The following is a 15,685-nucleotide window of genomic DNA, read 5'->3' as shown; positions in this document are numbered from 1 at the left end:
ACATTGTACTGTTCATGAAATTTATTCTTAAATGCCTCGCCAGAAGCAGATACTACTCGTCTATGAAAGGAACAAAGTTTTATTTCCAAAAGAAAATTTTCTCAGTTACATTTGTCTAATTGAAGCCTTCATTCTCTTCTTTTATACATTTTATACTATTTAAGCTTCGAAATGTACATTTAAATGTTACCTATTTTTCTACGATGGCCTTCGTCGCATTATTTTCGTATTGATGCATTTTTAATTTTTAGGAATATAGAATTATTATTTTTCACAAATTTTCACTGTAAATGTATAGATTATATTATAATATAAGATTGGTGTGAAATCATTTGGTTATAGGACCGAGCAAAGACTCATGATTGGATCTTACGTCTATGACGTATGCTACGTACATAAATTAAACTTCGTTTATGAAATATGTAAATAATTCTCAAAATAAACGCAAATTTCTTGGATTTAAAATATGTTATATTGTAATGCAACAAATAGAAAATTCTGCTATTTGTTTTTTTGTACGATGCATTTTACATACATAAGTCTATTCTTCAATTAATGTTATAAATTTGTTATGGCGTGAGATGAAAGTTCAATACACTTTCACATTTAGTCATTAAATAACAACAAATTGTATTTGTTATTATTATTATTATTATTATATTAGATTACGCAATTCATTTATTATAATACCTTAATTTGTAGAAAATAATAATTGTAATATACATTCCTATGTTTTTTTTTTTTCGACCAATAAAGATAATACAATTGTAATAATGATAATACATTTACAGAGTACGTCAGAGCTATAAATTCTTTGAATGATTGAAACTAATTCTTAAGATCTAATTTACAATTAAACTTTACTCCTCAACATGTATATAAGTTTTATATATATGTATATAGTAATTATCGTAGCATTGCACTTTATATCGTGGAAATTTAAGAAAATTCAAATACCAAGTTCAAAGAAAGGAAAAACTAACGTGTTGTAATGGCAGTGAGAGAAAAGCTGCCCGGCGTAATGAGAAACAAAAAATATTTCTGTATTGAAAGAAGAAACAAAACCGTGATAAACACACGAGTACATTGAGCATGCCTCTATGGTATACTCGCGTATGTGTTCGTTCGTATCTACATCATTTGCAAACGTTTGTTTACGTTCGGTAAGGTGTACATTTCAAACCACCATCGACTTAAATTTTCCAACTCCGCTAACGTGTACGATTAAACTAATACACACATAATTTCGATTAACCGATTTCTTTAGCCGATATAATTTTTCTGCAGTTTTCAGTCGCAAAAAAACATGCACGTTTAAATAATCGTCGCTGAAAAAAAGTTTCGGTAATGATGCTTCTGCTGTTTATGACGCAGCGATTAACTGTACTAGTAAAAAGTACTAGACTAACTTTATTAATAAAGTTACTATTTCGTATGCAGCACTAGCTTTCATTACGTACAACGATGAAGAGTCAATTTCGAATTTTTTCCCCCTTCATCCTGACAGATGAAATTCCAAATCTTCGTAATCTGAAATAGTCTAGAAAATCAATTTTTTTCTCCTCTCTCTCTCTCTCTCTCTCCTCTCTTCGTTCCTCGATAAACAGTTTCTCTGTTATTTTTACAAATCTAGAAATATACGTACAGTTCAATAATAATTCGGTCTCGATGCAATTGGTATTTAATAATTCGCTAGAATCTTAGAGAAAAACAGTCACTACGACGCTATGTTAGAACAAGAATGTTTAATAGAATAATATAGTAGGTTTATCACAAATTTTATATTATATCGTAGATCGATTAACGGGCATATTATCGGGAGGAAATTACATCTTACTTTATACGATTAAGTCCAAAAGACATAACGTTCTCACATAAATTAAATGCTCTATTATATATAATAAAAAGAATAGTCGCCGCTGTCAATGTTAATTTGTTAATTCATTAATTTTTTTTAACTGGATTTTGCAAATACAATTTCCTGTTTATATATATATATATAATGTTCAGTATATAAATACCGAACAATTTTTACAACTGGAACTTGTTCTGTTCTACTTGAAAAAAATTCTATTTTCATTAGCCGCCGCGTGCATCTTCCTAATAAACGCAGAACGCAAAAGAAAATACACACAATTACAAATGTACAATAGTATACTCACAACAAATTTGCTTTTAACTACGGCTATAAGAACGTGTTAGATGAAAATTTAACGATAAATGGATAAAGAAACATTGCGATATACATTAAGTGAGTAAGTTAGCGTGATTAATTTCAATTTGTCAATTTATTAGCCGCATCTCAAGTGTATTTCAATTTTCTTCAAAATATTTATTTAACAATCGTTATCGTTGGATAAGAGATACAGCAACAAAGATATATCAAAGTTAAAACTTAGCCAACATTTAATGTTAAACGATAAAATTATTTTAATTAAATTGTAATAATTCATTCTAATAAACTTGCATGGAACCATGGCTGAATCATTTGAAATTCATTTCTAAAAATTAAAATACACTTAAAAGAGCGACAGGTTAGGTCTTTAAAATTTTCATCTTCACATATCATGAACATGTCATAAATAAGTAAAATAAGGGAAAACCTGCGACTTAAAAATCTACTTTTCGTGTATTAATTTTTATCGTGATTTCACTATACAAGTCTAATTAATCATGAAAAATAAATAACGTTTTCTTTTCCTTTACAACATCTTTTGAAGTGAATATTTACGTATGAATGGTAAAATCTGATGATATATATTCTGTTCGAAAAATACGAACATCTTAATAATACAAGTGAAAGTGGGATGAATTTTTTTTTTTTATGTCGCTCAAGAGCAAAGAAGTAACTTAAAAACAACTTTGTCCGCTAAATTTCTTCAGATCTGAATTGTTTATTCTAACGTCTTCTAATTAAGCTTAACGCTTCCATTTCATTTAATTTGTTTCACAATTGAAACAACAATCTCTACCAATTCAATATAAAATTCCGTTCCTCTAAATTCGTGTGAGAAACTCCTATTGAAAAATTAATTATTTATTTGCATTTATTTTTTAATTTTTCTTTTTTTAATTAACCCTTTTTTAATTTATCTCACTAAATAAAATGTCTTCATACTGTTTTCGTTACTGTACGTAAACGATGACATTTATATGCAATGCATTTGCTTTATATTTGCACTAAGGCATTGTAACATGTGCATCGATATACGAAATACAGTAATGAAATTTCCTTACACGCGTTGTGTATTTGTGTTTTGTCTGTTATATGATTTGTCTATGTATGCATACGTGCATGTATGTGTTATCATTTATAATACATGCGCATATACATACACACGCGTGTACGTACATACAAGCAATATTTACAATTTTTTTTCACGATAGTTAATCACGCATTTTGAGGACAGCAGTTAATATGTGTTACCTAATATTTAGCTAATTTAATTATTGAATTATTATTACTATTATTATTATTATTATTAATATTATTATTATTATTATTATTACTATTATTATAATAACTATTACAACTATTATACATAGTATAAGAGTATGCTTTTTTTTTCCTTTGTCCTCATCTACGGAAATAGTAATTAGATATAACTCATTACATTCTTTCCTTGTTTTTAATACAAAGAGAAATCGCTATTTCCTTTATCCTATATATGTGAAATTTGAATATGATGTAAATATTTCATTAGTAAAAAATAGTTTAATAATATAAACTCATTAATATCGAAAAAAAATCGACGATGAAAGACTATATGGATTTCAAAAATTTGCTCGCTATATCGAAAAGGTAGAAATAAAATACTAATTTTATTATGAATGAATATGTCGCAATGAACTAATCACTTCGTTAACTACTTCGAATAACACGACATCAAATTTTCAAAACAAATGTTCACTACAAATCAATGTACATCCCTATTTTTATTACTGTTTTCCATCTTAAGAAAAATTTTACTAGGCCTTCAATTATTCGTTGTTAGAACGAGAAGCAAGACAAAATTTAAATAGTAAAAAATAACACAAAATCGGAACACAATAATTTTATCATATCAGATATCTGTAAAGTTTAACGATGGCATATCGCTTATCGCTTAAACTACAAATAAATTCACAATATTACAAGATAAGGAGCCCTGTTGTTACATGTCTAAATTGTATTTATAATTTGTTCCAGGTATGGAAAATCATTATTTATAGTTGTTAAGAATGTGGAAAGTCGATAGTATGAGTTTCATTGCCAAAAATTAAACGCAACCTCTTCATAGGCGGTGGAGGAGGATCAAGATTTAATTCACGTTTCTTGTGTCGTCTTTCACGATCTCGAGTTTTATGTTTTTTCTTATGTCTGCTTCTTTCCACACCCTCGACACGTAATACTTCGTACTCGGGTTCGTAACTATCTTCACTTAAACTTGTACCCGATTCTACAATGTCTTCTAAAACTGGTGAACGTTTCATGCGTAGGGTAAGTTTTAATCTGCCAGTTCTCTCTGGAGTGGTTGGACACACTTGACAACTATTCATCTGCCATTGATACTCCGAAGGAGCTGTTAATTTTTGTGCACTATCGTTACTACAAGCTGATAGTCTGTAATGAACAATTATTTTTTTTTTTAGATATAAGATTTCGTAAAATAATAAAACTCAAAATATAGAGATATAAAAATGTGTATACCTTTTTAGACTTTCACTATCTACAGAATTTTCTCTCGATCGGCTATTACCATCTGACTCTAACAATTGATTCTGATTGCAACTTGGTGGCCATGGTTCTTGTGGAAGTAATACTGGCGGTTCAGCTTTATTATACTCATCGTTGTATTGCATTTCTTGCAAATGTGATGTGAGCCCGGGTGTATGACGAGTTTCCTGTTTACGCCGCATTATTGACGGTATTCTAATATCTTCCAAATTACTTTCTTTCTCGCTAAACTCATAAATATCACCTTGAATACCCGAATCGTCATCAGCTACACCAATTTCACTAGTCGCTAATTTTTTTCGATCTCGTTTCTGGCTTCTTGTCAACCTGCTTTTTGCTTTTTCTGCTTTGCTACGAGTTTTTGAAACAGATGTAATCATATTATCAGTAATTTTATGTTCTATAGCAGTTTCTAACTCTTCTCTCAGTTCAGAAATTGTAGATTTCTTCTGGCTTAAAAGTTTTCTTCTATTTTTGTGAGATCTTAGTGTTGCGTGTAATGAATCATTTTTTTGTGTAGGTTGATTTAAAATAGTGTTATGAGTATCCCCTAAATTACATTTGTTAATCTCACTATAATTATTAGTTTCCATTGTACTGAAATTTTTATTATTTTCCTTGTAAGGATCTACCCGAGAATGTAGATTTTCTGTACATGTATCAATAATTTCAGTTTTTTCAGATTTTATTTCTGGCGTTTCAACATTAACTACATATATATTATTTTTCATGATTAAATCATTTTGGCAATTTCGTTTATTATTTTCTACATCTGTATCCTCTTTTACAAAAGTCATTTTACCATGTTCATTGTTATCTGGAGACTTATTAGAATCCGAAACGAATCTATCAAATTTATTTGCTTCATTTTCTATTAAGTATTTGACCAAGGTATTTGAATTTATAGAATCATTTTTCTTTAAATCTTTATTGCATTCGTGTATATCAAACGTAGATACTGTTGTACCAGTTTCTATAAAATTCGAATTTTTAGGAGAGTTTACATGAATTAAAGGTATTTGTTCTTCACTTTTGCAAGAATAATCCTTATACACGGGCTCGTGATATTCTTCTTTTTCTTCTTTTAAAACTTTCTGTTCAAGTTCTAAACATTTTTTTATGCAAGTGTTTGACTTTATCGATGTTGCAGAAATATTATTTATATCTTTGGAATTTTCAACTGAAGACAAATTGTAATGACAGATTCTTGATTGATGATTTTCTTGTGGAATTATCTCACTCTCAGTTTCGTGTAAATCATTTAATCGGCTTTCAGGTATGGAACTTATATGAACTGAATCACAGGAATTTGTACTATAGTGTTCTTTTTTAGAATTGGAAGTATTAATATTACCTACTGAATTAGAATTAATTTCTATAATAATATCAGGTATTTCCTTTTCATTTACCAATTTGCTATTTAGTTCCTCTTTGTTATTTTTAACGAATGTTAAATCTGAACACTCCCTTTGAAGATTAGAACAAGTTGATTCTTCCATTATATCGTGATGTGAGGTCTGAACATGGCAAACGTTGTTAGTTTCCTCATCTAAGTTGTTTTTTGAATGAGTCTTATGTAATCTAGAATATATAATTTCTTCATCTACTCTATCAGAATCTTCTTTACGATGACTTATGTCTTCTAATTCAATAGTATTTATTATGGAACCATTTAAACAAGGAGATCCAGCTTTTTCGGAAACTTTGTTCTTTTTTGATTCAGTTCTTTTATGGAGTCTACAAATGAAGTTTTTAATGCATTACTTTCATTTTATAACTATAATTTATAATGTAAATTGTGAGATAAAGTATCTTACCTGGATGACCGAAGCGTATGATTTTTAACATTATTCTGATGATCATTGTTACTGTCAAATTTGCACAACTGTTTATTTCGTAGATTTCTCGTCACAGAATTTGTAATGGCAATTGGGTGAGGTCGAGATGTTTGTAATACATTTTCCCCATTATTTGTAATAGGTTGCTGTTGAGCAATATCAGAAAAGCGACATCCTTGTGCAATTAATAACTCTGCATCATATTTTGTCAATCCCTTTCTTCTTAATTCTTTCATACTAAGACTTTGTGGCGCTACAGCAGCATTACCGACAAGCACTGCATTTCTTTCCGTGAGGGCAGTATCAGCTTGTTGTTTATTACGACCTAGCGGCTGTTGTCTATGTTTCGTACGATTGATACGATTGTCTGTTTCACGTAAACGATAGCCTGTATATAGGAATTTTCAAAATGAGTATACATACATATTGATATTATTTTATATTCAGTTCTTAAATTCAGTACCGGATGAAAGTTCTTCTCCTGGTTTTTGATTTGCAAATGCTCCAGTTCCCCTTCTTTCACACGTTTCACATTCACAATAACAGTTACCATCTCCAAAAAAATCTTCCCCATAGAAACAAGTAATTTCTTCCCCTACTTCAATGTCACGAAGAACCTTAACACAAGCTGTATCTCTCCCTGTTGCCACGAACTGTATTTTATATGAATCAAGTAAAATAAATTAATCTTTATATCACTGATATAAAAAGAATATATATGAATATATAAAATAATGATGAAATAATGATCTATGTAAATTTATTAACCTTGCAATTGGCTCTACAGTCATGATTAATGTATGCTGCTGGACCTAACCATAATTGTGCACAATTTTTTCGGCAACTAAACATAACAGAAAAATCATTTTTTCCTGGATGTAATAATGCTGCTTCTTCCTAAAATAACATTTTAGATATGCAATAAATAAAAACTATTCAGTATTTTACTTTGTATTTTGTATAAGAGATTAAACAAACCTTTTCACTAAGTTCTGCAATACAACCAACAAGACAAGATATTTTATCATGTTTTAACCACTTGCGAGTTGCACAAATTTTGGCACCTTTCTGACCTTCTAGACTATACCTATAGCATGGTTCTATTGCAAATCCAGAATCTTTATCAAAAACCTTTAAATACCTGTAAATCTATAAAAATGAAATAAGATTAGATTGATAGATGAAATAAGATAAAATTGGAAGTTTTCAATTCACGTATACAACTTACATGTTTTTCCAAATTTATTTGTTGCTGTTTACATTTTGTATGAGGAAGTCTTGCGCCCCAGTCACCACCCATTAATTTTTTATATGCTTTCTCATAATTTTGCGTTTGGATAAATTCACAAATAATTTTGCGAAGTTCATCTTTATTTGCTTTTAACGGTCTATACCTTTATTATTAAATAATATAAAATTATTTACATATCTCAATCTCTTGCTACATCATATCATGCAAATTCAAAGTAATATCTAAAAATCAAATACCTGATATTCATTTTATGAGTAGTAAATCCTAGGTAAGGATCTAATACGAGAGAAGTAGCTAGGTCATCATTGTCAGAAAGTTCTTTGGGTGTCATACCACCACAACTACCAACATTGTTGGGTTGCATCTTTGCAGCCACTAACCCACCTAATCTTCGCTCCTGCTTCCGTATTATAGCTACTGAGCCTTGAATGGATAAGCAATCCACCACCATTCTGCAATCTGTACTTTTACTGTAGAAATAAAAAATTAATTGACAGTTAGTTCAAACAGTTGAATGAAAAGATCGTTTCGTTATTTAAACATGTAAATGCATATTTCAAGAATGCTTTTATACAAAGTGGCAATGATTTTTTGCAAACCTTGTAATTTATAACATGAACCAACACGTATTCTTAAACTCTTGGTAACAACAAAAAGGTAAAAACTGATTTTCCAATGTGTCGTGTTAGAAATAACAAAATTGACAATTTTTATACAATATTCCTAGTAGTATAGATACAGAAAGTGTTTCTCAAATGACATACAACGAAATAAAAAAAAAAATACACAAACGCTCACAGCGGATGCACGTCAGTTCGCGAATATAAATTAAATTGATTATCATTTGAACAGGGTGTGAGAAAAATAAATAAAAAAAAAAAAAAAAAAAAATGTATTCTTTCCAAAAGGATGTACACTACAAGAAAAATTTTTGAATTACCGTCAATTGTCAATCGGTTATTTCATTTCCTTCTCGAGCTGGAAGAAGGTCAAATAACGAAAGGCTATGTGTAATACGAGTCCGAAGGAACAGTTTCTCATGATAATATGCTATTTTGATAATATAATAGAAATATCTGGCGATCATGCTCCAAACGCTAATGGCGCAGACGAGCCAGAGCGCTCTTAGAGGCACGCTGCGCTCCAAATTAACAAGAGAATTTACCGTTTTGTTACGCCACTAGAGAACGGTCGAAGTTATTAGATTCTCGTCGGACAGTATGCTCACCTTTATGAAGCTCTCCTGACAACAAAAATCACACATTTTGCTAACAATCCCTGACTTTTTTCGTGTAAGACGAAGACGCGTTCGGATCTATCATGGCAGATCTACTATACCATATACACATTTCCTATTTTCGTAATGCGAGGAGAGCCGTCATCGTGCTGTGTTTCGCGATTCGTTCACAACATGGATGAAAACCAGTACTTCCCTCGTCGAAACTAACCGAAAAACAACGATCGTTTAATTGAAAATATAATCGAGAAAACCCATGTTTTGGAACTACAGACTGTCGCGCACGTCATACATGTCTCGAATACAACGATCTAGTAACTTTCCTGATTTACCAAACTACGCGAATTTCGGTAAAATAATTCAGCTTTGAACTCTGTTTTGAACGTTCGTGAATAATTCGCACGAGGTTACATAGTATTTTGTCGTTTCACTGCGATCGAGGAACCGAAGGCGGTACATGCAACACGATGAAGGAAACTTCGATCCATTCTTTTTAAATCAATCTGTATTTGAAGTAATAAAGCGATCGCTTTAGTAATGTAGAATTTTCAAAGCTGTAGCACTGTGTTTCTATGACAACCAATATCAATATCTAGTATTTCCTAGTTAGAATAAGTAACGAAGTTGCCTCGTTGGAAATTGTAGTTTTTAGGATGTTGCAATTTTTTTTTTTTTTTTCGTACATATATCGTCCAATCGTATTTTTACAAAGCTATCTCATTTTAATTGTACGATTGTACTCGAGCATTTATAAAGTAATAGATTTTAGGTTATACCCTAAAATGCTGTTATTTATGTTGTAATATTAGTGTACAATTAGAGAATATTGAAATAAGCAACGTAAGAAAGTGCAGTATGACTGCAAGATGATTTCCACATGGTCGAAAAATTTTTACTAGAGTTTAATTGAAAGGGAACGAATTGTGAAATACATGAGATTTCAAAATTATATCATGATACTTCGATTGTTCCTTTGTTACCGATCAATGAATAATTCCTTTGTCAATTTTATATAGATATAAGTGCGCATGCGCGTACGTTCAGAAACTGAGGAACTTGTAAAAAAGAGAGATGTGAATCTCATTGTGTAAATAAAAAAAGTTACAAGATACAAATCGCATTACTAATTTCTAATCAACAAATAAATACCCCTTATCATTTCCACTCCGATAGCAGATAAACATTCAAATCAGTAGCAAAGGCAATAGAGGAATACCACGTGCTAACCTGTCATTTCAATTGCATTTTAAAATTCATTATTATTTAGATATTAGAGAAAGATGGCATTTGAATTCGGTGAAAAAGAAAATCAACAATTAAATAATATTAGAACTGGTTTAATTGACTTTGTTTCTGGATCACTTGGTAACATGATTCTAAATACATTATTACTTTTAGTCCATTTTAATAATTCATAGGAAGTAAATAAATAATTTGCAAGATGAGTCAAATTTTCGAATATCTATAGTTTCCATAAGTAATTCATAAAATTTATTTCACATTATGAATCTAAATTTTTTTGTTGGAAATTAGTTAATATCTTCATCGTTAAAAACAAATAAATTAAGGGATTAGTAGAAATAAACTGTTTACTTACAAGAGATAAATTATTTTTTCTACTTCGTGTCGTTACATTTCATTTTGATTTAAGGTGGAATAGCACTTGTATATGTTGGACAACCGTTAGATACAATTAAGGTAAAAATGCAAACCTTTCCTTCCATGTATAAGGGAATGGTTAATTGCTTTTTACAAACAATGAAAACAGATGGAATAATACGCGGTTTATATGCAGGAACAGTACCTGCATTAGTTGCTAATGTTGCTGAGAATTCAGTATTATTTGCTGCATATGGTGGATGTCAAAAAGTTATTTCTAACATTTTAGGTAATATAATTTTTTTAAGATGTAGTACAGGTAAACTACAGGTTTCAATTAATAAGGAAATTTTATTTATATAGATATTAAGAAAGTAGAAGATTTGACATCAATGCAAAATGCCTGTGCTGGATTTTTTGCTGCATTTTTCTCCTCATTAACATTATGCCCCACAGAACTTATAAAATGTAAGCTGCAAGCAATAAGAGAAGTTCAAATGGAAACTAACTCATCATTATCTGTAGTTAAGGTAGTTACGACAAAAAAAAAAAAAGTATATGAAATTCATAGAACTCAAAAAGAAAAAATGATTTTTTTCAAAAAAAATATTTTTTTAGAAAAAAATTGGACCATGGGGATTAACGCGTGAAATTCTTAAAGAACAAGGCATAAGAGGTTTATTTACTGGTTTGTCATCAACTATAGCACGTGAAATGCCAGGATATTTCTTTTTCTTTGGAGGATATGAAGTAACCAGAGAACTTTTAAGAAAGCCAGATGAAAGTAGGAATGACATTGGATGGCAGAAAACTATGGTAGCTGGTGCTGTTGGTGGGACTGTTTTATGGCTTGTAATATTTCCAGCTGATGTAGTTAAAAGTAGGATACAGGTTTGTCTTATTTTACATAACTTAAATGATATGATTTCAAAATGCAGACAAGTTTAATTAATTTTTCTTTTGAAGGTGAAAAATTTGAAAACTCCTGCATTAGTAGTTATGAAAGATATCATAAGAAACGAAGGTATAAATTCTTTGTACAATGGTTTAAAACCAACATTAATAAGGACAGTGCCAGCAACAGCTACATTATTTGTAACTTATGAATATACTAAAAAAATAATGCTTGATTTTTTTGAGAATAGTTGATAGAAAACAAATATATTTTTTTAAATATTATAGAAATTATATAAAATAGATTGTAATAAATATATGTAAAACCAACTACTAAAAAATTTTTTATTATAAAACATAATATGATTTTTACAATAGTGATAATTTAATAATAACATTATTGTATGTACAATACTAATTACTTTTTGGGAGCTGAAAAGTAAGGAAATACGAATTTTTAAAAATTCATTATCTAAAGAATATTTTTTAAGAAAATCAGGTTTTAAATAAATTAGACTGTATATCTTCATAAATTAATTGTCTTAAATGTTGTGCTTTACTTTCTTCATCCATACACTCCCAGATATTTTCACAGATCTATAAAAATTATAATGATTACATTAGTATATATACATTATTCAACAATTCTTAAATATCAATTATATATTATTATAAAAAAGAAATATATAATTTTGGATATTACTGGAATTGGTGTATATCCGATGATCCTCAAATGTCTCCATTTCCTATAGATATATCCAATATAACGATCAGCATTTGCTACTTTTACTGAAGCAGACAATGGAACTAAAACTTTCCATTTTATATTTTTTAATTCATCAGTATCTACATTTTTAATTGAACCTAACGGCATTGCCGATAAAATAGATCCAATTTCAACAGGATTGTTATGTGTATCCAAACCAAAAATAATATCTTTATTTAAGTAATGGGGTAAAATATAATCACTATATAATTCTATCCCCAATTTGTTCTAAAACAACAAGATTAATATATTAAGTATGTTTTATTATTTTGAGTGTTTTCTCTCTCATATATAGTGTACCTTGCAGATAAATGCAATTTCCATTCTTAACTTTGCATTGACATCCTGTTTATAGGTTTCAATCTCATGATTACAGTTTTGCTACAATAATAAAAAAATTTTAATAAATTTAGTTATTTAAAGTAAAATGTAAATTATTAATTTATCAGTGTCTCTTAACCTTTTGATTGTCACAGACCTCTGTTAAATAATTTTCTATCATCACAAACTTCCAAGATATATTTTCAAATATATTATCTGCTAATTAAATAATATATTATTTTATTTAACGAGATATTATTTGAAATAACTATTAATTAAAATAATTCATTATTTCAAATTGTTATTTTTTATTTTATTCTGCAGGGGACGCATTCTTCCCTGGTCTTGATCCTACAGCCAGGTCTAATAAATCTAATGTGAGAGATGCATCCCTGGGAAATACCGTTAGGCTAATGTCGTTAATTGCGAAAAATACTAACTTTTATTTAACGGTACATTTTGGCCGAAAATGAACTGCCTTCCCAATCACATAATTGGAAAGGACACAAAGAGAATTGGCATTCTATAAAAAGTCGATACTGCAGAAAATTTCTCTACTTGCTATTAGTCTACTTGGCTACTGATCTATTTTTCGCACAATTGCTCCGGATATTACCTCTTCGCGTCCGTCATTACTATCCTCACCGCATATATCCAAAATTCTAAATAAAATATTCCCAGTCTGCTTTCTTACAATTATTTACTTGTGTATGTGACGACTTTCCAAGAGGCTGTGGATCACAGGTTAAGAAACACTGCATTATACTTTACCTTTATTAAATATGTATACAAATTGTTTTCGAGCAATGGACCTTTGTAGTAAGCCAAATCTATTTTAACTGAGCAATGTAACATCAACCATTCATTTGTCAATAATTTGAGATTACTGTTGTATGTCTTTTTTACAAAATTGGGCTCAAATACGAATTCAAGTAATTCTGGTACGTATATATTTCTTATTGTTAAGAACGTCAAAATACGTATTAATGATATTGGATATCTACATTTAACATACTCATTAATTTTTACATAATTAATATATATGTATGTAATATGGAAAAAAAATTTACCTATTAATTTCAGCTGCTCTAGTAGTGTTATAAGTGAACATCATTTCATTCACAAATTTATGGCATATATTTGTATAGTAATCTGTGATGGGAGCAACTGTACATATGCTATAAATAACTCTTTCAATATCTTTTAGTCTTGCAGTTTTCATTTCTTTTTCTAATCTAAATTAATAGTTTAAATTAATAATTCTCTTGTTTTAATGAATATATTTTTATAATTTCTTTTTTCTGCTTAACTTACCTTTGAAGAATCTTATTTGTTAAAATTTCATCATATATGCGTAATGATCCAAATGTATGTGTTGTATGGATTAAACACTTCAATGATAGCCGTGGTATTTCATCACGTAAGGACAACAGTAATTCTTGAAAGTCTTTCAAACAATGTTGACAGTCACTATATCTATGCACACATTTATATATGCTAATTACAATAATAATTATTACAAAAATTTTTGTATACGTAATAAATTATTTAATTACCTAATTAGTTTCATAATTGATGCCAAAGAAGTATCATCTATAATATCAATTTGTTTAATAGTCTTAGCCATTATTTGTGGCATTAAAAGTCTATTTTGAATTCTTCTTTTCTTTCTAAAAAAACCTCTTGCTATTATCCCTAATTCATCTCCAGTTAGATCACACATGCATTCTTGTACACGACATTCAAGTTCGTACATATTTATAGAACTTATATTAACTACAGGTAAAACAAAAAACAACTGAACCAGTGATTTTGCAGAAAGTTTATATACTTTTGTAGCCAATTTTCTCATTGCACGCCATAAAAAATCAGAATTTAAAGGATCAAGCTGATAAAATGCATCAATTATTAATAAAATCTCCTCAACGTTTGGCCCATAAAATCGTTTTATACATTCTGTATTTAATGTTTTTATAAATTTTTTATAACAAATTGTTTTTATTATCATCTCCTGTAACGCAATTGAACATTGCAATAAAATTTTTATTTGTTGATCCTGTAATTCTGGAAGGCATTTAGTACAGGCTGTAAAAATGCTGTCATAAAGTGGTATTTCTAAATGGGTGCCACTTAAATAAGAGTATGTCAACTTCTTGATAGCATTAATAATGTTGTTTGGAGATTCGTGAAACCAATTCACAGTATATAAATGATCTATGTCCTCAGAGCTAACTATTGCGGTTGTTTTAATTGGTGGAAAAATAGTTTTATCATAGTATGTGGACTCTTGAAGAATCGAACGAATAATTTTATGTTCAGGTATATACATATTTTCTTTTGTAGAATCATTTTGGACAATGTCAGTAACTGCAACCATTTTATATGTACGGAACGAAATGAAGTATTTACATTTTTCTATAAATCTTGGACATACTTTCAAAGCCCATGTATGATTAATCATACTTATACAATTTAATTTATTACATAACCTTAAAGTCATTGTTTCAGTTCACTTAAATTCGTTCTTGCAGTAACATCCATTCATTGGACTTTATTAGAAGATACACAATTTACTAAATCTTTTACACTTCTAACTAAAACCTTTTATACAAAGCTGAAACGTGAGCCAAAAACGTTTCATATGCCGGCAATTACAATACACAGTGCACGAGATGAACAGCTGAGAGCTATATACTAGGGATGTAGAGTCATGTATACATGTACGTAAATTCACTAAATGCTAATTGTAAGTAAAAAATAATTATTACTTTAATCTATAGAATAAGTAAGATTAAAGATTTTAATTAATCGTGTATTCCTAAAGATATAATTTTCATTTTCTAGAAAAAGAAATAAAACTACTTTGTTTGAAACCTTTTGCGTATTACGTATGCAAATAAGTACTTAGATGTACATTTGATATATTTATATTTTTATCTTTTACCAATAATTGTCAGTCAGTGTTATTAATTTAAATTAATTGCGAGACTAAATTAATTATATGCTATACGTAAAAACAATTTGTACTTTGAACGTAGTATCAAATTATGGTTATTCATTT

General features: G+C 29.3%; 3 protein-coding genes across 4 annotated transcripts; 1 reads left to right on the top strand and 2 right to left on the bottom strand.

The window, feature by feature from the left end:
* Positions 1-2,707: 2,707 nt before the first annotated feature.
* On the bottom strand, positions 2,708-9,624 carry LOC122538519 (histone-lysine N-methyltransferase Suv4-20-like). 2 transcript variants are annotated; one of them, XM_043672676.1, is made up of 9 exons: positions 9,036-9,624; positions 8,044-8,277; positions 7,784-7,949; positions 7,534-7,704; positions 7,324-7,452; positions 7,019-7,208; positions 6,535-6,943; positions 4,691-6,454; positions 2,708-4,603 (listed from the first exon to the last, which is right to left on the bottom strand). In XM_043672676.1, exons 2-9 carry the CDS (start codon positions 8,256-8,258, stop codon positions 4,216-4,218), a joined length of 3,432 nt encoding a protein of 1,143 aa, XP_043528611.1. In that variant the 5' UTR covers positions 8,259-8,277; positions 9,036-9,624; the 3' UTR covers positions 2,708-4,215. The 2 variants fall into 2 exon arrangements, with proteins under 2 accessions (XP_043528611.1, XP_043528612.1); XM_043672677.1 differs by lacking the exon at positions 9,036-9,624 and adding an exon at positions 8,748-8,991.
* A 513-nt stretch (positions 9,625-10,137) lies between these two features.
* LOC122538521 (mitochondrial ornithine transporter 1) lies at positions 10,138-11,867 on the top strand. Its single transcript, XM_043672679.1, has 5 exons — positions 10,138-10,409; positions 10,696-10,932; positions 11,007-11,173; positions 11,262-11,534; positions 11,610-11,867. The coding sequence occupies exons 1-5, from the start codon at positions 10,325-10,327 to the stop codon at positions 11,790-11,792; spliced, it is 945 nt and encodes a 314-aa protein (XP_043528614.1). The 5' UTR covers positions 10,138-10,324; the 3' UTR covers positions 11,793-11,867.
* Positions 11,868-12,029: 162 nt separating this feature from the next.
* Positions 12,030-15,360, bottom strand: LOC122538520 (FAST kinase domain-containing protein 5, mitochondrial). Its single transcript, XM_043672678.1, has 7 exons — positions 14,181-15,360; positions 13,939-14,100; positions 13,695-13,859; positions 13,396-13,624; positions 12,604-12,684; positions 12,241-12,531; positions 12,030-12,134 (listed from the first exon to the last, which is right to left on the bottom strand). The coding sequence occupies exons 1-7, from the start codon at positions 15,122-15,124 to the stop codon at positions 12,033-12,035; spliced, it is 1,974 nt and encodes a 657-aa protein (XP_043528613.1). The 5' UTR covers positions 15,125-15,360; the 3' UTR covers positions 12,030-12,032.
* Positions 15,361-15,685: the final 325 nt, after the last annotated feature.

Source organism: Frieseomelitta varia, unplaced genomic scaffold (assembly GCF_011392965.1).
Source record: "Frieseomelitta varia isolate USP_RPSP 00005682 unplaced genomic scaffold, Fvar_1.2 scaffold_166, whole genome shotgun sequence".
In the NCBI taxonomy this organism is placed as follows: Eukaryota; Metazoa; Arthropoda; class Insecta; order Hymenoptera; family Apidae; genus Frieseomelitta; species Frieseomelitta varia.
The sequence above is the reverse complement of the archived record's forward strand: the minus strand, read 5'-3'. Positions and strand labels throughout refer to the sequence as shown.

Excerpts from the sequence above, each read along its gene's own strand:
- LOC122538520 (XM_043672678.1), bottom strand. The coding sequence starts at position 15,124 with ATGACTTTAAGGTTATGTAATAAATTAAATTGTATAAGTATGATTAAT. Across the intron at positions 13,860-13,938 it reads ACAAATAAGATTCTTCAAAG|ATTAGAAAAAGAAATGAAAA; the intron begins GTAAGTTAAGCA and ends CTATTAATTTAG. Across the intron at positions 12,532-12,603 it reads AAATTGCATTTATCTGCAAG|AACAAATTGGGGATAGAATT; the intron begins GTACACTATATA and ends TTGTTGTTTTAG.
- LOC122538519 (XM_043672676.1), bottom strand. The coding sequence starts at position 8,258 with ATGGTGGTGGATTGCTTATCCATTCAAGGCTCAGTAGCTATAATACGG. Across the intron at positions 7,705-7,783 it reads AAATAAATTTGGAAAAACAT|ATTTACAGGTATTTAAAGGT; the intron begins GTAAGTTGTATA and ends TCATTTTTATAG. Across the intron at positions 7,453-7,533 it reads TTGCAGAACTTAGTGAAAAG|GAAGAAGCAGCATTATTACA; the intron begins GTTTGTTTAATC and ends ATGTTATTTTAG.
- LOC122538521 (XM_043672679.1), top strand. The coding sequence starts at position 10,325 with ATGGCATTTGAATTCGGTGAAAAAGAAAATCAACAATTAAATAATATT. Across the intron at positions 10,410-10,695 it reads CTTTGTTTCTGGATCACTTG|GTGGAATAGCACTTGTATAT; the intron begins GTAACATGATTC and ends TTTTGATTTAAG. Across the intron at positions 11,535-11,609 it reads TAGTTAAAAGTAGGATACAG|GTGAAAAATTTGAAAACTCC; the intron begins GTTTGTCTTATT and ends TTTCTTTTGAAG.